Source organism: Ursus arctos, unplaced genomic scaffold (assembly GCF_023065955.2).
Source record: "Ursus arctos isolate Adak ecotype North America unplaced genomic scaffold, UrsArc2.0 scaffold_10, whole genome shotgun sequence".
NCBI classification, from domain to species: Eukaryota; Metazoa; Chordata; class Mammalia; order Carnivora; family Ursidae; genus Ursus; species Ursus arctos.
The window spans coordinates 3,780,004-3,805,290 of NW_026622764.1; the positions used below are offsets into that span (position 1 = coordinate 3,780,004).

Sequence of the window (25,287 nt, forward strand, 5' to 3'; positions counted from 1 at the left end):
AAAAAAATGTAAAAGAAAAAAAAGGACATATGAATTGTGGTTCCCAATCATAATACGGTCATGGAAGAACATTCCTATTTTCCTCCAGTACCTAGTGGTCTCAAGAACGTACAGTTCGTGTGGTGCGAAATCATGGTGCAGGTTCCACATGAAGGAAGATGTGCAGGCGTCAGGATTGGGATGCATGGAATGGGGCAATGGCACACGTGAACTTGGAGGGATTAGTTTCAGTTCTGAACCACGATCTTTGCCTATGTGACTTACTGCGTCACGTGTAACAGTAACGCTGAGCCCCATCCACAGTAGCTGCAGGTGCGGGTACGATGAGTAATAAGATGAGGATCAGAGTATAAAGGCTCAATAAATAGGTTTTAGAATTGGGGCCCGGATCCAATTTCTTTCAGGAAATTCACATGCAGGTAATTCCTATTCTGCTCTCTTTATCTTTTTGATAACTCACGGCATAATCAACAGTGATGGGACCTCCTCCTTCCCTGTCTGTCAAGATCCCCTCAGCCCGCACCTCAGGAATCCACATTTACAATTCAGATACCTACAGTTTGGCTTTTCAGTGTCTTTTACCAAAAAAGAGTTAATTAGATACAGTGTAGAAAATGATATCTGCCTCTCTCAAGTAATGTAATTTTTAGATTCACATTTCAGAGGATCATGAATAATAATTTGACAGCAATAAATACCTTCTAATCACACTTGTCTGAAAAGATTACGATGGTTGAACATTCCTGTTACAATGTTCTTACAACATTATTGTTAGATAGTAAACCTCATTCTCACTAGAAAGAATTTTCTTCCAGCTAGCAAATCTTCCTCCCGATTCAGGTTGCTCTTCACCATTTCAACCAATTTCTGGCAAGGGTTTACAGCAGCAAGAATGTGGCTAACCCGCCACTTGGTCACCTTCAGAGGGCTCTGACACCAGCAGTCATCTACCCCGGCTCCTCTGTCACCATCCTCTGCCTCTCAAAGGTCCAGGCAGGACGGGCTACATAATTTGTGGGAAATGTGCAGCGCAAAATGAAATGCAAAATGCAAAATGAAAAAGTGGGGCCCCTTATTCAACAATGGCTAAGAATTTGGGGGAACCTGGGTGGCTCAGTCAGTTAAGCATCCGACTCTTGATTTTAGATAAGGTCATGATCTCCAGGTCATGAGATTGAGCTCCATGTTGGACTCTATGCTGAGTGTGGTCTGCTTAAGATTCTCTCTCTCCCTCTGCCCCTCCCCAAATGCATGCGCACGTGTGCGCGCACACTCTCTCTCTCAAATAAATAAATACATATTTTGAAAAAATGACTACAATTTAAGATGGTGAGAGCAGAGCATGAAACCAAGCACAGGCCTGGCAGAGCACAAAACCTGGAGTGACCGTGTGGACCATATGCCCGTGAAGCCCGCCTTGAACTGCAAAACCTCTTAATCAACCGGCCCCCCACGTCCCTCAAGTCCACGCACTGCACTTCCTTCCAGAGAACCTCTGGAACCTAGTCCATTTCAAATATTCCCTCCTCACCTAGAAATGTCAGAGAACCTACATCTATCTCTCCGGAAACACCATCTCTCCTGCAGCCTTCTCCACTGTAGGTAAGATTCTTCTCCCATCAAGCCCTGAAAAGGCTTGGCCACTTTTGGAGCTTAATGATTCTTTTTTTTTTTTTTTTTTTTTTTTTTTAAGTAAGCTTTACACTCAATGCAGGGCTTGAACTCACAATCGTGAGTTCAAGAACCCAATGCTCCATCAACTGAGCCAGCCAGGCGCCCCTGAGCTCATTGATTCGTTTAGAATCACCCTTCGTTCACCTTAATGTGCTGCTTTCTAAGATTCACTCTATCCTTACATACCACCCCTCTTCTCCCAAAAGGGTCGCTCTCCTCTTTCATTGAAGTTAGAGACTACAATCACAGGCATCCCCACAACAGCAATATTGGGTTACCCACCCTCTCTGAGAGCATAAAACGTCTTCCCTCCAGGACCCCAGAAACCTCCACCATGTTTTACTCTAGTTACCACCCCCTGGATTCCGCCATGAAGACTGGCTCCACGCTAAAGCACTAAATCCCAGGATCCCAATCAGTGATCAAAATATTCCATTCTGCCTCCTAACGCATACTTAGGGCGCAACACCAAAAACAGCTCCTTGCTCCAAGACTGTTCATTGAGTTGCCTAGGATCAGTGAGAATGAACACTTTCCACACTAAATCGGCAGTCCACAGCTTCTCAGGGAATCCGTTCTTTCACTGTTTGAAATTGTTTCTAAACAAACGTAACGTCCCTTGATGTACAAACCCAATACAATGCGTAATATTGATTCAGTGGAAACGACCCTAAAAACCACAGAAACCAAATAACAAATAAAGACAATTTTAAACTTAAACTGTTCTGTCTTTTCCCTACATCTTGTCATAAGGGATATTTTATGTATTTTAGTTCTTCTGGTTGGCTAACGAGCATGTCCTGAACAACCCTGAAATCTATCACTCAGAAAATTAAAAGCTTTATACAAACACTGAATTCCCATATTAAATTCCCTCGTTCATACATGAAAGTTCTCTTTTGCAAGTTTTTGGTTTTCTTTTTTAAACATGGGTCGAGGGGCGCCTGGGTGGCACAGCGGTTAAGTGTCTGCCTTCGGCTCAGGGCGTGATCCCGGCGTTATGGGATCAAGCCCCACATCAGGCTCCTCCACTATGAGCCTGCTTCTTCCTCTCCCACTCCCCCTGCTTGTGTTCCCTCTCTCGCTGGCTGTCTCTATCTCTGTCGAATAAATAAATAAAATCTTTAAAAAAAAATAAATAAACATGGGTCATACCTGTCACATTAATTTTCTCAATGTTTATATATTTTCAGGCATACTTCCCTTTTTTCTCCTCTGTGCTGATTTCAAAACCACTAGGGCAGAAGAGACTAGCAAAGAGTTACCAGGACAACATCCAACTTGATCCAGATACTAGTTATTGAGTGGGTATCATGTGCTAAGCACAGCTCTACTGTTAAGCAAAAAAATTATCTCTGAACTCTCTGGAAGCAGTGGGGAGAGGGGAAGCAATATGACTTATACAATCAATTTGGATTAATCATTGTCCATTTTTCTTGTCCTACATTTAGGGTTTTCAGTGGTTCAAAAACTTTTCTACAACCAGAGACAGATGGAGAGAGACAGAGACACACAGAGACAGAGACACACACACAGAGAAATTTGTATCAGCAGGAAAATGAATTTGAATTTGTTGCAATTTTTAAAACTTTGAAATCGCTCTAGAAATTCCATATGGCCCCTTGTACTAAACTTCAATCCCACTAGCCACCCCTTTCAGCCAGTGCCTAGATCTGTACAAAATCACTTTCACTTCTCTGCCATTATATCACACTAAAGGATCACACTCATCATAATGTCATCTTGAACATACTTCTCATCATTTTTGCTTTTCATGTACAGATGGTCTCCGACTTACGATGGTTCAACTTATAAGTTTTTGACGTTATGAAGGTGTGAAAGAAGTCTGAATTTGGATCATCTCCAGGGCTGGCGACATGCGGTTCGAGCCCCTCTCATGATGCTGGACAGCAGCCGCCGCTCCCAGGCAGCCATGTTGTCGTGAGCGAAGACAATGGAGACACTGCCAACCACTCTGTACCCATGCCACCATTCTGTGGTATACTTTCAGTAGAGAATGCAATAAATTACATGAGATATTCAACACTTTATTATAAAATGGGCTTTGTGCTCAATTAGTTTGCCTAACTGTAGGCTAATGTTGGGCTAGGCTTGGCTAGCTACAATGGTAGGTTAGATGTATTAAATGCATTTTTAACCCAACGATACTTTCAACTTACGTGCTTCATCCAGACATACCCCCACCATAAGTCAAATAAGATGCATTTCTTCTCTCTGGCAAATACTTATACTGCAGATTACCTCACCATACATAACCTACCCAGAACCCTCTGAGCTGAATCATAGTTATTATTTCCACCTGCATTCCAAGCACACATATCTTCCAGCCACCGGAACCAAACTCTAAATATAAAACAGGCTGTTACTAAAGAGATTCAGATGTACCACTGATGCACATCCAGAAATTTTAATATCCTAATAGAACTTTTATCCTTTTAAGTGAATGTAAACTCTGCTCCTTCAGCTGCAACACTGGTTTGCCTCACTTTGAATCGCCAAGATTTTATCAGGCAACACTCTATTCCAGGCACCGTGCTTGACAATGTATACATAAAGTTTCATGGCATAGTACTACCCTTGGGAAACAGACAATCCAGTTGAATGAGATTGAGGGTGTTCAGAGCATTCTAGATTCACAGTGGAGGGTACCTAACAGCCTGATAGAATTGGACACTCCATTATGGGACACTCTCAGCACAGGTCTTGAAGGATATGGTGGGGGAGGTAGGGAGAGACATTCATAGTCCATTAATTAAGTATTCACTGAAGACCTACCATGTGCCCAGTGCTGCGCCAAGCCAGAGAGCTGGTATCATGGACTAGATATTGTCCCCAGTCAATAGCCAAATTCAAGACAGCAGTGCAGTCAAAAGAAAAGTATGATGAGGAAGTCCAGTGAGCTATGGGGCCATCTCAGAGGAGCACCCCCAGAGTAGGAAACAGCATAAACAATCTGGGGGAGGAACGAAAATGGCTCTTTAGGAATTCTACCTCATTTGGCATGGAAGGCCTTTCTGAGAGGGTGAGTTTCAGACTGAGACCTCAAGGAAAACCTTTATGGGTGTGACATCCAGCTTCCCCCAAGGAAAGGCTCTGTACCAGTGCTCTCAGTGCTAGTGGACTGGGATTTTTCTCAGAGGGGCTCACAGTTCAAAGTCATCTGTAAAAAATTCCTCACCCATCTGCTTTCCCCGTCAATGAAGGATTCTAATTCTTTATAAACTGGGTTCTATGGTTGCAGAGATAAAACAAAATACAAATCTCACTGGCAGTTTTACTAGGGAATTCTTTAGAATTTGCTATTGAATGAACCAGTCCTGTGTGATATTTTTACTCAAAAATGGAAAATTCACTTCCCTCAGTTCCTGGTGGCATTCTGACAGACACACTTTTATTGCCTTCTTACCCCCAAGTCATGTACCCAGGCAGTCCAAATAAAAATATAACCACCACACAGAACAAGGTCAGAATTTTCACTCAAGATTCAGATGGATATTGTATTCATGATCAAAGATCCTGGACTCAGGCTTTCCAGTTATGGATGCCATCATTCTCATGGGCCAAAGAGATACTGGATTTTAAAAAGCAAAACCCGACCAGAAATTTGAATCTTAATCACATCCTTGGAAAAAAATTAAAGGAGCCACTATTTCCAGTCCATGGAAACTCTACTTCTTGTTTTCCAGCATCATCCTCAGATATCAGAATGGTTGGGTACTCCTGCTCATAGGCATTATCCTTTCACGTTCATCTTGCTCCTTCAATTGTCTCTTCACTTCCTGTTGCACCGTCCTGTACGGATGTCCCCCGTTCCTCATCACCCAAGAAACTCCCAGGAACGGCTCCTGGAGAGGGCACATTTTCTTCTGCTGTGATTCATTTTCTCACCAACACTTACCCTTGCAGCTTTTCCCCTTTACTTTCTGGGAGAGCAAAGGAGGGGGGGGTTACATGGTCAATGCCCAGAAGCTTCGGACAATGTCCACATCTCTATTGACCTCTTTTGCTCTCTAACACCTAGATCCGTTTTAAAATTAGATCTTTCTTCAGACATTTACTCCACAGTCCTAATATTCTGACTCTTTTCAAAATATATTTTCTCCTCCATCTAAAAGATACGAAGATGTGGAACAGCTGCATCTGTGGTAATTTGCTAATTATCTCTGCTTCTTCTGGCTCCTGAAGCTTGAAAGATGTGGAGAGTGAAGCCCAAGGAGCAGCCAGTTCAGACACCAGACTTCCTTGGAAGAGCAGGAAGTGATTAAAACAGGTGGTTTTAAGCCTCTAACAAAAATGCAGTCATAACTAATCTTATTAATTTCTTTTATTTTATGAAACATACATGTAAAAATGAAGACTTTGCCTCCTTTCCCCAACCTGAGTCACTATTAAAAATTTGTCTAGGGGTGCCTGGGTGGCTCAGTGCTTAAGCATCTGCCTTCAGCTCAGGGCGTGATCCCGGGGTTCTGGGATCGAGCCCCACGTCAGGCTCCTCCACTGGGAGCCTGCTTCTTCCTCTCCCACTCCCCCTGCTTGTGTTCCCTCTCTCGCTGGCTGTCTCTCTCTCTGTCAAATGAATAAATAAAACCTTTTTTAAAAAAAATTTCTCTAGCCTTCAAGATTTTCTCTGCTCTTGCAAAAGATTCTCTCCCTTCCTCTCTCATCTCATCTACCTACCTGTACTGTATATACTATTCACCAGGTCAAAGAAAGAGCAATTCCTTTTTCTAACACATTCCACTTAAGCCTCACTGTGGTCTGCTGCTGTCACAGGACAACGCTCAAAGAATTTGCATTTCATGCTCCATTCAAGAGGGTTTGGTCACCATCAGGAGCTCCTTCTCGAGAGCTCATAACAAAGAACCCTGGACAGCGATTTAGCAAAACCTATGTGATTCTGTTTCCAAATCCACAAATATCGTAATTTCTTCCAGAGACTTAAATCTGAGCGTTCATGTATACTGCCCTCCTGGGGTGCAGGTGCTGTGTGTCACCTGCCGTCATTACCTCCCCTCTGTCGGTCACAGGACTTGACACCTGCCAAATGTTTGACACAGGAATTATTATGGAAGGTAGGCAAACAAGCTAATCCACAGGTGTTTGTTGCAAATTTTAAAAGAAGATAAAACTAAAGATTTTATATGACAAAATATACTCAAACCTGCTTCTCAAATATCTACGCATGGGGATGGGAATTGTTCATCTCCAACATCAACGGTCTCCTGGCACTTCTAAGAGGAATGTACCGAAATCTGCGCTTGCAATCAGGAACTCAATGAAGAATAATTGAGTTAAATAAACAAAACTCTGTAAATCTCAATAATTTCTATAGCTTATTCCTGATGGCCCACACAAACAGATGCTGCCTTCTTCTCAAAGGCGTTGATCTAAGCATCTATAATTAGAGCTTCGGTGCTGATAACACATCAGGCTTCATAACGCAGGATGCCCCAAAGGTGGGGCCAACAGCAGAGGTACTCAAACTTGACATCTCAGGCGGCTAAATTGGCTTTTTCAGTACCTAAGCCATGTTGAAACCCTGTAATTTTGTCTCTCTGGCAACTCACAATTTTTCATTTGCTTTTATTTACTCGGGAACCCCAGGAAAAGAAGACTTGGCAATGAGCCCAAGATCCCTGGGCCGTCCCAGGCTTTCTCCCGCGCACTCCAGCCCCATCGTCCTTTTATCTGAGGCTCGCGGCCCCTGCCTAATGGTATGAAAATGCATCATAGCTGCACTGAACAGAAAGCTAATAAAGTGTTTCCCTCTGCCTTCTCACTTGAATCCTCTCATTTCGTTTTCCTTCTGTTCCTACCATTTCTGAGTCTTTATACTGTGTGACCTGCGTCTCAAATAACTGACTTCTCATTAACCAAAGACATCCTTATGTCCCTGGGGCCCATTCATTCATCCATTCATTCATGGATGGTGTATTGAGTATTTCCTACATGTCACATGCCAGGGATATAACAGTATCACAGTCACAGTTTCTGAAAATGCAGTCTAGCAGAGAGAAAAGGCACATCGTCCATTAATTATGACGCATCATGACAAGATCTGTAGCAGAAGCAAGGATCGTGCACTAGGAGATCTTGGATAAAAGAGTAATTATATCTGATCAGGAGGGTCAGAGAAGGTGTCAGAACTGTTCCTCCAAGGCAAGAGTGGCCTCATTATGGCCTTCTGCCATGATCTCCTGTTTACCCCTCTCCCAGGTCTGCAGTAATCAGTGGTCTATTTTTCTTCCTCCATCGGAAAACTAAAGTCCATATGGGCACAGAATGTGTTCTGAATCTGTGGACCCCTAAGCGCAATCATAGCATCAGATATTAATTAATTAATAAGTAGTGAATGCATTAACTTTCCTACTCAACAAATCTACTGAGCATGTGCCAAGTGCTGGGCACTCCCCAGGCATTGCGGGTACAATAGGCTGAGCAGAAAAGGCCCAGCTCATGCTCTCACAGAGCAGACGGTCTAAAAAGCAAGACAGAATCACACGGGTCTGTAATCTGTTTGGTGCACCTGCGCACTACCGTGAAACTAGCGGCCAGATGAAAGTCAAGTTGATTGTGGAGTGGTCGTGATAGGCTGCTCTATCCGACAGGGCAAGCCAGGGAAGGCTGTTCTGTTAGATGACTCCTGAGCAGAGCCCCAAAGCAAATGAGGGCATGAGCTATGTGGGTACCTGTGGAACGATGTTCCAAGTGGAAAAGACGCACCTGGCGGGAATATGGCAGGCACAGTAAGGAGCCATAAGAACAAGAGGGGAGGAACCGCGGCAGGGGCCACAGCGGGAGCACTTCATGGTATGGGTCTATGTAGGACACTGCGTTTTTCTTTTGAGTGGGAAGGAAAGTTTCCGGAGTATTCTGATGGAAGAGAGACTCTGATTTGGCTTCTGTGTGGGAACAGCCCGCAGGGTAGGCAACGACGGGACAGGGAGATGAGAAGTGGGAAAGGATGATGCTTTCGGAGAGGGTGGCAGTGGTCCAGATGAAGGGACACAGTGGCATCTGGCTTAGGTCAGAGGGCCAGAAAGCAACCACTGATTTCCTGATTGCCAGGATGCACTTTTATGTGCTCATTACAGGCAAATGCATTTTATAGATAAAGTCCTGGGTGTCTCTCTCTCTCTCTCTCAAACACATACATACTAAGTAATAATACATTTTTGGCAATATTAGCAATGAACTCACATGATGCGTTTACAGAAAAGGTCTGTCTTCCAGTAGTTGAATTAGAATGACAGTGTGTTCTCTGAAAACGGAAATGAGCACCTTGCAGGTATCACTGGGGAACATGTGGCAAGAATATTGTATATGTGGAAGCTCCCTACTGTTACTATGTGAACGTGGCCAAACTGTTCCATACTTGTTTCTCAGTTTCTAACTAGGCAAGTCACACAGGCATATGTCCAACCACTCAGAGCTTTAGTGAATAAAAAATTAGTTTATATGAAAATGCATCATAAATAATACACTATAATGTACATGCTGATCAATATCTAACATATCAAAGACATTTTATGGCTTAGAAATTATTTTCATAGCTATCTGATCATCACAAAGCATGCTGTCATGTGTATCCATCACAACAAAACCTCTGAATACAACAGCCTGGATAATATCCCCATTTCACAGACGGGAAAAATGAGCCTCAGTGACCTTAAGCACCTCCTCCAGCTTCATGAAAGGAGTAAGTGTACATGAACTTACACATGAGAGGAAAAGACCAAAAGCAGCTGGCACGTGATCGAATTCTCTCCTGACCATCTTCTAACGGAGGAAACAGGCAAGAGCGGACACCCCCAAGAAAAGAAAGCAGGGCCTGGCCTGGTTTCCCTCTGAACATGCTGATCACTGGACCTCCTGGTAGAGAAGTGACCACACTGACCAAGAGGAAAATGTATGTTTGTGGAAAGCTGTTAGCAGCACGACCCGAGTCTAGCTAGCATTACTTATCATCATCAGACCTGGGACCTAGGAACTAACGAGGCATAGCTCCTTAGAAATTTCATGTAAGCCCGGTAACGATCTGAGTCTAAAATGCAGAGGTTTCAAAACCAAAACACTCCAGAGAAGGAAAAAGTCATCTAGAAATCTCTCTTTCTGTCTCAATCAGTGCTGGAGAGAAAGAGTTTACATTTCTTCTACGGACTGTCTCCTATCAATATCCTGAGTTCTTTTTCCATTCTGCTGAGTGCATAATATGATTGTCTGCACCCCCAGATATCTTGAGGCTTTGGTAGGCACACCTTTCTCTTGTATGCAGTGGTTCTCAGCCTAGGCTGTACAGGAGAATCAGCTGGGGGAGCTCTGAATCGCTACATCCGAGAAAAATTAAGTCAGAATCTCCAGGGACGGGGCCAGGGTTGGGAGGCAGGTGTTGGCATTTTACTGCTCCCAGGTGATTCCAACGTGCAATCCAGGCTGAGAAGCGGCGGCATGTTCAGGAGCCCCGGGCTGCGTGATGCATGACCTTCTTTAACACAGTTCAATGTATCACAAAGAAATACAGCTCATCTCTGACCTTGGTAGATGACCCTAAGTCAGGTTTTTAATGCTACGCTAATTTTGATATTTTTCAAAATTAAGGTTTAATCATTAAATTAGTCCTAAAGACCACTAAATTGAATCCTTCTATTGCATTTTTAACTGAACTCATAAAACTTTCTGGCACATGAACCTAATATAATATTTGTTTGTTTATGCCATTATTTATCTGCTGACTCACTTAGCCATTCACTGCTTCGTCTTCAAAAGAATGTGGGTGAGCTTTACTCCCATTTATATGCATCTGGTCACAAGCAGAGCATACAGAAAGTTCACTGCAGCACAAAGACAACGTGTAGAAGCAAAAGAACGAGTGCCTAATAGGCTACAGTGGAGACGATATCATTTGCTTCATTTTCAAAGCATCTTCTTTAGGGCAGAAGTTGTAACTCCATTTGTTAAAGATTAATTACAAACTCTAATGTAGTAATCAGGTTATACTGCAGCTCGTTTTCCAAGCCTGAGCATTTGAAAGCATCACGTTTGTACATGTACAAATGTACATCATCTGTCAGGTGCACATGTGAGGGGCACCTGGGGGGCTCCGTTGGTGAAGCGTCTGCCTTTGGCTCAGGTCATGATCCCAGAGTCCTGGGATTGAGCCCTGAATCAGGGAGTCTGCTTCTCCCTCTCTCTCTGCCTGCCTCTTCCCCTGCTAGTGCTGTCTTCTCTCTCTCTCTCTCTCTCTCTCAAATAAATTAATAAACTCTTAAAAAAAAGATGCATATTTGGCTATCGAATTGTGAGCCCACAACTGATTCTGCTCCCTGTGTGGCCCCCCCACGCCCCGGTCGGACAGTGCTCACCAGATGCAGCAGGGACCCTCCCGAGGAAACGGCAGTGTGCGGGTCCGCGCCCTCCTTCAGGAGCCGCAGCGCTGAAAAACCGAAAGAGCAGGCGGTTACGGCACGCGCTTTGTCCACACCGGGAACCCAAACCCAAGCATTCCATTAACATCTGAGATACAAAGAGCCATAAAAGCCAACGCAGACACATTAACCGCCCTCTGACCTTACTTCCGTATGTATGATTGGTGGCGTTTGTCTTCACGTTCAAACTTATTCCTAGGTTTGTCAATGTAATTTCCCATTACAGCTGCGCAAATTACTCAGAAAGGGGAATGCGCTCTTACAGTTTATTGTTTCAACGGGTCTTGTTTGCATATCCTTGGTAGGGCAAAATAATAAAAAGAAATTACTTCACTAGGCTCATGGAGGCATTGGTTCACTTAACTTTTATTTTTTAATCTCATTAGGGCCCATTGGCTTCAAATAAAGTTTACGCTCTGGACCTTAAACTTCTCTTCCTTCGATGACCTCCTGGCAGTGTGTCCACCATTCCCAGGAAGGACTATGGGACAAAGCCATTTCTACCTAAGTTAATAATGCCAAATAGGTCAAAATACATGCCAATTATCAGAAGAAATGCACAGTTGGGAGGTGACCTGTGTTGCCATCTGAACAGCAAAGGTGAATTCATTAGTACAAGGAATGCCACAGGCATGAGGAGGCTGTTATAATCTCCACTTCTTACAATGGGCTCTAGGACCAGCCTCACAGAAAGGCTCATCAGTTCCCCAAAGCACTATCGTGGTTTCCACAGTTAACAGCAGCATCGCAGTCTCAATGAAAAGCCATTAATGCATTTTCCACAAAAACTATAATTAAAGCAACAGTGACTCTTTTTTTCCCCCCATTATAACACAGAACGGTATTAAATGGCTCGGATTCAAACGCACACCTCACTGAGCATATTGTTTTTCCACAAGTTTCTCTGTAGTCTGGAGTGTTACCTGAATGTATCTTCTATTTTATGGTACCCCAAATCTTTTATGTGTTCCAACACCTAGTGTGTCACCATCTTCCCCAAAGTTAACCACACGTCACAAGGGGTGCCATGGGTCCTGGCAGACATGGCTACTCCCACTGTCCCCTCTCTAGGAAGGCCAGCTCCTTGATGACCCATGCAGTGAGGGTGAAGAGGGAGCCTGAAGAGCCCCTCCAAAATGTGGGTAACATGGTGACAGCAGAAACAACCCACACCCAGCCCAGTGTGCCCTCCAGACAGCCCTTCCTCAAGTCTGATGGCCTTTCGTCCAAATCTCTCTCCCCAGGGAAGTGAGACACACTCCCGCGCCCTCTCAACAGCAGCAACACTTGCCTCCGTGGACCTGCGCCCCTTCACTTCAGTCCTCTCCCTGCAAGCTGTCCTCAGTAGGAGTCTGTCCACATCTATTCACCTTCTAAGTGGCTTTCCCTTGGATATGTTCTTTCTCCAGTTAAGAGTTGAATTCTTTTCATAACATAGATTCTCCTAATGATGGTAGTTTGTGACAAAAAAAAATTCTCAAAGACAGCAATTTTACAGGATCAAGTGTAACCTAACATGGTGTGGGACGTCCATCTGCTTACAGGGGCATCTCCCTCCTCAGCCATCAGGAGAACATCCAGGAAGGTAAGTCCTTAGCCTTTCTTGTCCTCACTGTATTTCTAGGAGCTGTCCTACTACCTGGTAGGCAGATGCCCTTTCTTTGTCCCATTCCCGGCTCTCTCTATGCACAAGTATCATAAGCCAACACATTTCCTGCTCCCTCACATACTTCTTGCCCTTAGTTTTGAACAGTCCATTGCCAACAACAGACAGTTATTTAAATACGTTTGCCAATGGTTTCCTCAGGAGATAAATAGCACTTTTACCCAAATGTTTATTTTTTTAGCAAATGAAATTATTCATCTTGTATTAACTAATATCAACACAGCACTTTAAAGTTTTCATAGCAAAGCACATATACTACAAATACAGTATGAGGCAGATTTTGTTAGAAAAACATTAATAACATGCGGTCAGATTTTTTAAAAAGATTTATTTATTTGAGAGAGAGAGAGAAAGCAGGGGGGAGGGGCAGAGGGAGAGGGAGAGAGAGTCCCAAGCAGACTCTGAACGGAGCAAGGAGCCTGATGTGGGGTTCGATCTCATGACCCTGAGATGAGGAGCTGAGCTGAAACCAAGAGCCCAACACCCAACCGACTGAGCCACCCAGGCTCCCCTGCTGTCAGATTTTTGAGTAGAATCCACCACGCACGTGTGTAGTGAATCACACATAATAGGAGTCGGTGATACACTGGCCGTGGATTTGGCTATGAGGCCTGGCCCCACTGAGAGAGCTACTGCACTCTCTGTGCCTCAGTTTCCTGTCAGTTGAGTTCACATCACACCCTGCGGCACTGGCAGAAGTGAGTGAGCCAACAAGCAGCATGTTTATCATGCCTCCTGGCACTGGGGACCGATCCCCAAGTGATTTCTACTAGTATAATCACTCTATGTTACGAAACCCCATTATAACATATCCTAGAATCCATAACTTAAGGTTTACTCTAAATTTTCTCAAAACCTTCCAATTTGTAAATGCTGAATGGAAGTGTAGGCTACAAACAATGCAGATTTAGCAGCAGTCACTTGGAGGACGAGTGTGTAATTTATCAAGCACGACACGGGTGAGGAGGACTACGGCGGGATATAGTGACAAACGATGAGCGTGCGGGGGTAGGGGGTGGAACACTACGTATGGCTCGGAGGACTGGGTCAGAGAGGACACGGCACATCCCGCTACTGGATTTGGACACCATTTTGTGGGCAACAAAGTGGATCACAGGGTTTCAAGCAAAGCTGGAAAAGATTCATTAGCTAAGTGGTATGGACTGAATGTTGGTGTCCTTCCCAAATTTCTGGGTTGAAGCCTAACCCCCAAGGTGACAGTATCAGGAGCAAAGTAGATGGAATGAGTAAGAAAAAAAAAAAAAAAGGCAATAAAAAACAACCAAAAAATCCAAAAATAATGGGCAAGATGGACTTTATGTAGCCCGCAAAGTTAACATAGCTACTATGTAGCCCTATACAAAGTTTGCTGGCTCCTGAGTAAGGTTAAAATGAAACGAGTAAGTGTGTCAGACATCGCTCATTTATCAAGGACCTGAGGGACATCTTTGGAAGTAGGATAATGGTTTTTGAACAATGTATCATATGGCATCACATTTTTGGTCCTGACATAACCCATTTGCAAGTATAGCCCTGAATGAACATGTCCTTAATTCTAGACAAGCAAGAAGACAATAAATCAAACCAACTTTCGTGGTGTGATTGTCCTATCTCAAGCTGCCAATGTGATGTCACTGAACCCAGGGTGGGGAAAAGATGGGGCACAGCCCGTGATTTATGCAGCATTTCCACACCCACCCACCTCAGGACACGAAGGTGACTTCAAGGGCATAGATGAGAGAAAAATGCAGTGAAGTGATGAGTCTTGAGTATTACTCTTTTTAAAAAATATTTTATTTATTTGAGAGAGAGAGAGAGAGAGAGAAAACAAGCGGTGAGGTGGGGGAGAGACAGAAGTAGACTCGCCGCCGAGCAGGGAGCCCGATGTGGGGCTCGATCCCAGGACCCCAAGATCATGACCTGAGCCGAAGGCAGAGGCTTCACTGACTGAGCCACGCAGGCGTCCCTTGAGTATTACTCTTTATTACAATCTATTTAGTTGTAAGTTTATAGGCTTTAATTTTTACTGTAGGCTTTGTTTAACTGTTTCACAACCAACTGACAAATTCCCAAAACTTTAACAACTGGTCCTCAGGGGCGGGAAGGGCAAGCTCAGTGCACCACAGACAGGGGCCTGAAGTCCTTAAGGAACAGGTCCAAGAACGTCCAGGAATGACAAGGACACTACATCCAAGAATTCCAGAACTTCTTGCCGCAGTGACAGACATATAAATCCCACCCCGTCTCAAATGGGTCACACCTCAGCCTGAGGAGAAAACAGATGGGGACAATTTGAGCACATTTTTTTCCCCTAGATATTAGGGCTCTTTTCCAAAAGGACTGTTTACGTTATCAGAACTAAGAACCACAGAGAGCGCGCTGACTGGGTTGGCCCTGGCTACCACGGTGGGGACTCAAGAACAAGACAAAATCAACTATTGACAAAATAAAGAAATGTTTTTCACACACACCAGTTGTAGAGTGAGCTAAATCCTATGTCTGCTGAGGGCAAAAGGAAATTTTACCCCAATCCAGGACCCTGTGAGTCTACTTTAACATATAAAAATTCCTTTGGAAATTTCCTTTATCCATAACCCCCCCCCACTCCTCCCCTTGCCAAGATATATGTCAGCAATCATCCTCCAAGCATATGGCCCCTGATACACATCTGAAGGGTCTCAGGACTGCGGGTTTGCTAGCCGGTACTAAACAGCCTTTTCTAACAATAGCGGCCCCCTCAGGGTCCTGGAAACCTTGCTTCCAAAATACCTTGGAGGCTTGTGCTGTCCCTAACCCCTCCCAACTTGAAAGTGTATCATCAGCCACCCTCCCAACCCCAGAGCAGCTCTTCTGCCCACGGGTCCTGTCCCCGTGCTTTAATAAAACCACCTTTCTGCACCGAAGAGGTCTCCAGAATTCTCTCTTCGCCATCAGCTCCAGACCCCAACGTTTCCTATGTCTGGTCCATGTTTCCAATGCTAACACACACTGGGAAGTACTCGGGCTGTGAGTACCTTAGTGTAAGAATCACGTCAATTCTCTCCACTCCATGATGCAGATCCTGTCATTGTGTCACTAAGAAGGACACTGAGACTCAGATTTTGTGATGCCTCCAAGCCACACGGGAACTGGGTGCGTCTAGAACTCAGGGTGGGCAGCAGGACCCCAAGGACTGTCAACAAGAAGGGCATCAGGGTAGAGAAATTTCAAAATCACAATAGGAAAGAAAAATCTCAACAGGAATCAAGATCCATTTTAAGGCTCTCCCATTACTCGTTTTGTGTAAAATGGCCCAAAACTAGGTTAAAATACTTTTTCCAGAAAGGTACAGGTCTGTAGCAACCTTATAATCACAAGACACGAATTGCCAGTGAAGTCAAAAGGCCCAGCCACTCCAAGTCCTTCTGTGACAATAAAATCCGCAGGAAACAGCCGGAGGAGAAACAGCCATCTGGGGACCGCGCAGAATAATGAAGCCGAGGCTTCCTTTTCGAGTGGTGCTGTCTGGAACTGATTGACCATTTACTGTGTATTTGTGGCTTCGTCATCAAGCTGCCACGGAGCTCCGTCGAGAAGTCTGTGTGGGGGGCGTGATTTGATATTTCAAAAGAAACATTCGGTCTCTAAATCTTCAGCTACTGGATGCAAACACATCAGAAAATTTGCTAAGGAGCTTTAACAGAATATGCAGCTGTCCCCACTGAATGTCCCCAGCAGCACCGACAATAGCCAAGGCCAAGAGTCCCCCCTGGGAATCAGCACTTGTTTTGAGTCTCCAGATACCGCCGTGGTTTATCTGTGTTGATGACATACCACACATTGAGGGGAGGAACTGGACAGCAACTTGGGGACCATACCTGCTTTGGGGATCCTAGGAGCCCGTGTGGGTATCGGACTACAGAGCAAAGCTATGGTGCTCACCTGATTCTCATGACGACTGTGGGTCAATAGTCACAAAGATTTTACATTTAAAATCAACGGAGGGAAGGACGAGGGAAACACCACACAACCAGGGGTTCTAAATCCTGGCCCCCTTTAAAGCCCTGCAAAGGCATTTTTTGAGAGAGAGGAAAAGATAACTCATATATGTGGTGAAATGTTAGCAAACAGTAAACTTGGCTGAAGGGTGTATGGAAGTCCTTTGTTTCCTTTGCTTACCTCTTCTGTAAGTTTGATTTAATTTCTAAATAAAAAGTTACAGTGAATAACAACAAAAAATCAAGGCAGAGTCCTTCCTCCCTGAAGGGCTAATAGAAACATCGATGTAAAGACTTCTAAAAATGTAGATGTCAGAATTTCCATAACAATTGATAATCCTCTGAGAAATGCTTTAAAAGGTAGATCTTATCAATATGTTAATAAAGAAGCAATACAGAGAGCGGAAACACAGACATTATGTTATTAACATCACAGAAATGTCTATCTGCATAGCAATGCTGCGTAACACACGGATTTCCTGCTCCAGGTGGAAGCCAAATTTTAGGATGTCTAAGAATGACATGAGGATTTTTTTTTAAATAGATTTTTCTTTTCTTTTTTTTTTAAAGATTTTATTTATTGAGAGAGTGAGAGAGCACAAGCAGGGGGAGCAGCAGAGAGAGAGGGAGAAGCAGGTTCCCCGCTAAGCAGGGAGCTCCATGGGGGTCCCCATCCCAGAACCCTGAGATCATGACCTGAGCTGAAGGCAGATGCTTAACCCACTGAGCCACCCAGGCGCCCCTAAAATAGATCTTTCTAGTTCAGTGATTCTCAACCTATTGTTCATTATCACTCCTTCCCCATCAGCCTCTACCATAAAATTGTAATATCACAGACATTATGTCCCTCGGCTGAGGTGCTGTGGCCCTATGAAGGGCAACAAGCCATCGTTAAAGCTAACACTCTTCTCCCCAAAGAAAGACTTTTCACCTTGGGGGGGCCATTTCTCCCCTCTTCAGAATCAAGCCCTCGTCCCACCTCCGGATGCGCTGATTCAAGCGTTCCGGGATGGGGTCTAAAATCATGCATTTTAAACTCCGGAAGAGTTTCGTGCAGATGGCCACCTAAATTCATTTTGAGAAAAACTGCTGGATTTTACAATCTCAGAAAATTACCTTCAAACATCTCACTTAACGCAAGAGAATTAGTGCCAACGTTACGAACTCACGGCAGATCCATTAATTTGCCATTGAGAATCTGACCTCTAATGCAGAATGAACCACAGTACCCTTCTGAACAAGACGAGGGAACTGAAGGCAAGCCGAGCACAAAGCAGAGGCTGACCCCCACACACCTCCAACAGGATCTATGTGACATTCCTCGGCACTCCTGGCCGCCCTAAAGCTAAGGAAAGGAAAAACAAAGAGTTCACTTACACAATCCTGCAAGACTCCAGTCTCCCTCGGTTTACAAATGTCTTAGCGATCTACGAGAACAAAGCATTTCTATCAATAACCTAGCTTCCAGAAGGAAATGTAGATACAATTAAATGTCCTTATAACCTATAGCCCATTGACAGATACTTGAAGTAATGTTCCTCCAGGAAACTCCCAACTACCTTAATGTTCATGCCTTGCTAGAGGGAAAAACCACCTTACCTGACAATAGCTAGGCCTCAGGTATCCCATGAGTCTTCTTTAACGTAGGAAAATACTTTTGAAACCTCCCTTTTCCTTACCTCCTCCAACCCCACAGTATATACTCAGCCACCCCTCACGGCCCTGGGGCAGCAGCTCTTTCTGCCCGCGGTCCAGTCCCCATGCTTTTAACAAACCACCATTTTGCACCAAAGACATCTCAGGAATTCTTAGTCATCGGCTCTGGACCTCACCCCACCAAACCTCCCCTATATTCCAAAACCACATCATACACACAATTTATTCTCAACGGGATCCTGAGTATCCCTCGGAACACATAATTTATTCTCAATAAATACATATTTAGCCAAACCTGCCTGAGCTGAATCTTGGTTTAATGGGGCCATCTCAGAAGAGGGAGTCAAGGTCTGCGTGGATGGGGTGTCCTCGGGTGGAGAAAGAGCCTGAGCCGGGGACAGGATTCTCAACTCTCATTATGCTTAGAACAGCTACTAAAACTTAAAAATATATAAATACCCTGTTCTGTCACCAGATTCTTAAAATCAGTCAAGAATGTGCCTAACTGTCCGTATGTTTTTAAGGTCAAAGCACCTTGATGATTATAATACTGAGCAGGGTGGGAAGCAGTGGAAATCAGTATCCACAGGGCTGGTTAGCTTGTTTCCACCCCAGCCTGGCGATGATCTAAAGAGGGTCGAACAGGTTTTGCAGCTTCCAGTGAGGATCTGCTTGGGATCCGTATTCAGAGGAGGGGCTCAGTCACACATTAAGTGGTTGCTTCTGATTTGGGTCAGGTCCCCGTGCATCAACAGGACACTCAGGGATGTTCCCAGCCACTCTCCTAGAACGGGAGACCCGTGGGGTCAAGGCCGCATCAGCATTCGAGACTTAGCAAGAGAACTACAGACCAATCAGCTAGGTGTACCGTGGAACCACGCGCCCAAGGCCCACCTCAGTCCCACTAACCTACCCGGCTTCAGGCAGTCAAGGCTAATTTCATACTACTTTGTAATGAGGTGTTTGTTTGTTTGTTTACTTTGCAATTAGTTGAAGAGTTTTGCTTCCCTGCTCAACTGGGTCAAAATTGGATCTGACTAAAGTCTGGAAGTTGTTGACACCTGGGGCCAAGACTGCCCTTGCCAAGCTCACTCAGATGCCCGCCCACCCACGTGTGCAGCTGTTACTGATGCAACATCCAGTGAGCGCCTCTTCGCACTAAGCACTGTTTCAGGAGTTAGCAACAGCAGAGAAAAAAACAGAAAAAAATCCTGCCTTCATACACTTTAAAATCTCATGGGCACCAGCAGGTGAAGACAGAAGACAGACAAGAAGTCATGACACAGTAGAGGGATCTGAAGTTCTTCTCGAATCAGTGCCTGGATATCCTGAAACTTTTTGGAAAATTATTTGCTCTTTCTTTCTTCCAATGTTGCTTGTGACTCATTTCCTCCCTCCCCCCTTCAAGGCCATCACTGGCAGGGAGCTGAAAAGATATTCAAAAAAGGGCTTCTATCAAAATCACCTGCTCTACAGAATTTCTAACATAGATTATTGTGGTGTATAAGCCTGGCAGGAATCAGGAGTGGCCCGTGTACCTACACCAGTCCTAAATCATTAACTCTAAATATTCCAGAACAGACCCAAAGTGGCAGTTTTATAACAACACAGACTGAACGGCATCGTACTTCTTCAGACCTCGATGAGGGAATTGTGAACCCAGAGCAATGCGCATGACAGAAATACACGCCGCACTTTCCACCTTCTCCCTCTAGAATCCACTGTCAGGTTCTCGCACAGAACTTTAAAATGTTTTTTATATTTCAAATTTAAGAAGTAGCCTTAGCTTCAAAAAAAATGATGCCTTTTCAAAAAATGGTAAATAAAATGCGGTGCCCATCGACATTGCCCCTAACCTGGAATTCTGTTTCCCTGAGGACAGTAAAAACAAAACCAGAAACAGGATAATACAAACATTCCTCAAAGTTATTAAAACGTGATGCACTTGAAATAAAAGGTAAAACAACCATTTACCCTCATTTATTTATTTATTTATTTATTTATTTATTTATTTATTTATTATTTATTTTACTTTTAATTCCAGGATAGTCATGTACAGAACATACAGCGTTGGGGCGCCTGGGTGGCACAGCGGTTAAGCGGCTGCCTTCGGCTCAGGGCGTGATCCCGGCGTTGTGGGATTGAGCCCCACATCAGGCTCCTCTGCTATGAGCCTGCTTCTTCCTCTCCCACTCCCCCTGCTTGTGTTCCCTCTCTCGCTGGCTGTCTCTATCTCTGTCAAATAGATAAATAAAATCTTTAAAAAAAAAAAAAAAAGAACATACAGCGTTATATTAGCTGGGTACAGTACCGCAATTCACCCATTCCATACATCCCCCGGGCTCATCGCGACCCAAGCTCTCCTTAATCCTTGCCACCTACTTCACCCATCCCCAACCCCCACCCCTCTGGTAACATCAGTTTGTTCTAAGGAGTTAGGGGTGTGTTTCTTGGTCTCTCTCTCTCTCCCTCTCTCTCTTTTCCCTTTGCTGAATTTTTGCTTGTTTGTTTGTTTCTTAAATCCCACATATAAGTGAAATCGTAGGGTATTTGTCTTTCTCTGACTGACTTCTGCTTAGCGTAATAATCTCTAAGTCCATCCATGTGGGTGCAAATGACAATATTTAATTCTTTTTATGATTAAAAGTCCATTTTGTGTGCATGTGTGTGTGTATCACATCTTTTTAAAAAAGATTTATTTATTTATTTTAGAGAGAGAGCAAGAGAGAGATAGCTTGGTGGGGAGGGGCAAAAGGAGAGGGACAGAGAAACTTACTCTGCATTGAGCAAGGAGTCAAGTTGGGGCTTGATCTCACAATGCTGAGATCACTATCTGAGTCAAAACCAAGAGTCAGACACTTAACCAACTGTGCCACCTAAGCACCCTATGTATCACATCTTCTTTACCCATTCTTCTCTCCAAAGAGGAACGGCTTAATTTAACATTTAATTTTTTTTTTTAGAAATGTAAATATTTTTTTTAAAGATTTTATTTATTCATTTGACAGAGAGAGAGACAGCCAGTGAGAGAGGGAACACAGCAGGGGAGTGGGAGAGGAAGAAGCAGGCTCCCAGCAGAAGAGCCTGACTTGGGGCTCGATCCCAGAACTCCAGGATCACGCCCTGAGCCGAAGGCATACGCTTAATGACTGAGCCACCCAGGCGCCCCTAAATTTTTTTTATAAGTGCTTAACAAGTTTTTTTTTTAATTTTTAATTAATTTATTTATTTTGATGTAAAGTTCGATGATTCATTAGTTGCGTATAACACCCAGTGCACCATGCAATACATGCCCTCCTTACTACCCATCACCAGCCTATCCCATTCCCCACCCCCGTCCCCTCTGAAGCCCTCGGTTTGTTCTTTTAAAAGTCAGGCAAAGGGGGATGGAGGCATGAGCGAAATAGCTTAAGATGACCTTATAGCAATGAACACTGAGTAATGTGTAGAATTGTTACTTACGTTAATTTGAATTAAAAAAATCATCACAAGCCAGCTTTTAAAAATTACATCTTAAAAAAAAAGTAAGGGAAAGGGGAGAGAACTACCTGAGTATTTCTGTCATTGACCTAAAGATAAACTCAGAAGACAGGTGGAGAGCATTGTTGGATACTCACTGGTGTACTACTGGTGGTTGTAAAGACGTAGTCTTTTATTCTTTCCTACTTTCCCTCCAGTCTTCCTCGCCAGGTAAACTCACTGACAGAACACTGAGTACAGCATATTTCACAAATTCTGGTTCACAGATATTCATTATTTTTAACTCATTTTAAAAGTGAAATTTCAAGGGCACCTGGGTGGCTCAGCTGGCTAAGTATCCAACTCTTGATCTCACCTCAGGTCTTGATCTCAGGGTTGTGAGTTCAAGCCCTGCATTGGGCTCCATGACCTACTTAAAGAAAAAAAAATGGGGGGCAATATTTCGTACGAGCAAAGTTCGCTCTGCCAGACTAGACATTTTGGAGCAAATGATTTACTGAAGACAACCAGAAAGGCTAAACAATTTTTTTTTAATGCTTTAATTCTTCAGTGAGTTAAAAATAGAGCCAAGTATTACACAGAGAGGTAACAGATACATTAAAACTATCACAATTAAAACTCTTGAGCATTGGTCCAAGAATAGACAATAGATGAAAGAACAAAATGTCTACCACAGATTGGTTTCCAGCTTTTGTCAATTATGAATACAGCTGTTATCAACATTCCTGCACAAGTCTTTTTGTAAAATAACGCATTCATTTTTACAAGGCAAGCACCTAGAAGTGCGATTGCTGGAATGCAGAGTATGCATAAATTTGATTTTTTTAGAAATTTTCAGAGTTTTTAAAGGTGGTTGTACCATTTTATACTCCCACCAGCAATATACTAGTGTTCAGGCCTTTCCACATTCTCATCAATATGGGCTGTTTAATGGAACCATACTTATGGGTAAGTGGTTTTAATTTCCACCACCCTGATGAGTTATAATGTTGAGAATCTTTATGTAAATTTATTAGTAATTGGGATACTTTCTTCTGTGGTGCTAATCCCCAGTCTTTTACCCAATATTTTATAGCATATTTCGGTATTTTTGCTTCTTGGTTTATAGAAGTTCTATATCTATTGCGTGTGGTTACTGTCCCCCATTATTTGGTTAATGTAGGAAATCACAGTACTTTCCAAATGACAAAGCAACCCTGCATTCTTGGGGTACAGGCAATGGTCTATTTTGTTTGCTACATGAAGTTCACCCTCACCAAATCATAGTTGCACATTTATTGCCAGTTTTATTACGTGTTTTTATTCTGAAAGATTACAAAATGAAAAATGTGCTATATGATTGTAAAAATAATCAGTACTAACATTTCAAAACCCTGGTTATTAAGTAATAACTACTCCTTGGTAAATGAACCTACTACAACCAACGTGAGCAGGAACAAAAACGCCTGACCAAGGGGGCAAAGCAGACAAGAGCTGGCCAACGGCTCCCTCACTCCCCAGGACAGTTTGCATATCAGAAAAGCTATGGCATATCCCTATCACAACCCTAATGCCTTTTCTCCTAAAAATGGAAAAGCTGATCCTAAACCTTGTATGGAATTACAGGGGACCCTGAAAAGCCAAAAGAATCTTTAAAAAGAAAGAAAGAAGATAAAGTTGGATGCCACACACTTTCTGATTTCAAACCTTACTACAAAGCTACAGTAATCAAAATAGAAGTGCCTGGGTGGCTCGGTCGGTTAAGCATCTGCCTTTGGCCCGCATCGGGCTTCTCCCTCTCCTTCTACTGCTCCCCCTGCTTGTGCTCTCTTGCTCTGTCAAATAAATAAATAAAATCTTAAAAGCAACAACAACAACAACAAAAAACTAGAGGCACCTAAGTGGCTCAGTCGGTGAAGCATCTGCCTTCAGCTCAGGTCATGATCTCAGGGTCCTGGGATCGAGCCCCGTGTCTGGCTCCCTGCTCAGCATGAAGTCTGCTTCTCCCTCTCCGTCTCGGCAAGCTCCTGTGTCCATGCACAACCCCCCCTCAAATAAATAGTCTTAAAACAAAACAAAACAAAACAAAACAAAACAAAACAAAACAGTGTGGTACTGGCATAGGATAGATGTATGGACCAGTGAAATGGAATGGAGAATCCAGAACCCATAAACTCACACATCTATGTTCAACAGATTTTCAAGGAGAATTCCAGATCATTCACTGGGGGAAGGAATAGTCTCTTCAACAAATGTGTTTACTGGGACAACTGGATGTCCACATTCGAAAGCATGAAGTTGAACCGTTACTTCACAACATATAAAAAAAAATTAATCCGGCAGACCCATAAATACAAAGAACGAACTTCAAAAGACTTACACAGACATTTCTCCAAGGAAAATATACAAATGACCGCCTACCACATGAAAAATGCCAAACAGCATAATCTTTAGGGAAATACGAATCAAATCAAAACCACAATGGTACCACATCACACTTAGAATATGACTACAGTCAATTTTAAAAATAAAAATAACAAGTATTGGCAAGGAGGTGGACAAATTGGAACCCACCTACATTGCAAATGGGAATGTAAAATGGGTCAGTGACTGTGGAACACAATTTAACGGTTCTTCAAAATATTAAACACGGTCTATCACGCTTATGATCCTACTCCTTGACATAAAACCAAAAGAATGAAAACACGTCCTCGAACAAATACGTGTTCATGAATGTTCATAGCAGAGCTATTCACAACAGGCAAAAGGTAAAAACACTCTAAATGTTCCTCAACTGACCAATGATAAACCATGTGTGTTATATTTATACAATAGAATATTATTTGGCCGTAAAAAGGAAGGAAGTACTGCACGCTACAATATGACTGAACGTTAAAAACACGATGCTAAGTGGAAGAAACCAGACAACAGACCACATATTGTGTGATTTCACTTACTTGAAATATCAGGGCTAGGACAATCCACGGAGACAGAGAGCAGATTAGTGGTGGTCAGGGTGCGAGAAAGGGTGAATGGAGACGGGCTGCTTAATGGGTATAGTTTCCATTTGGGGGATGAAAATGTCCTGGAACTAGGGGCACCTGGGTGGCTCAGTCAGTTAAGCATCTGACTTCAGCTCAGGTCATGATCTTAGGGTCCTGGGATCAAGTCCTGCACCGGGCTTCCTGCTCAGCTTGGAGTCTGCTTCTCTCTCTCCCTCTGCCCCTTCCTCTCTCATGCTTACTCACTCTTCTCTCTCATAAATAAATAAAACCTTTAAAAAAGAAAAAAGAAAATGTCCTGGAACTAGACGGTGGTAATGGATGCACAATATTGCGAATGTGTTAACTGCCCTGAATTGTATACTTTAACATAGTTAAAATGGTACGTTTTATTTTAGATGTATTTT

At 43.4% G+C, this 25,287-nt stretch overlaps 1 protein-coding gene across 1 annotated transcript in view; it reads right to left on the reverse strand.

Annotated features, from left to right (window-relative positions):
- The window catches only part of MYO16 (myosin XVI), a 466,166-nt gene that overhangs the window by 380,078 nt on the left and 60,801 nt on the right, over positions 1–25,287 (reverse strand). The window contains exon 3 of the mRNA XM_026493590.4: positions 11,058–11,128. Coding sequence (XP_026349375.3) covers positions 11,058–11,128 — 71 coding nt within the window. The remainder of the gene's footprint in view (positions 1–11,057; positions 11,129–25,287) is intronic.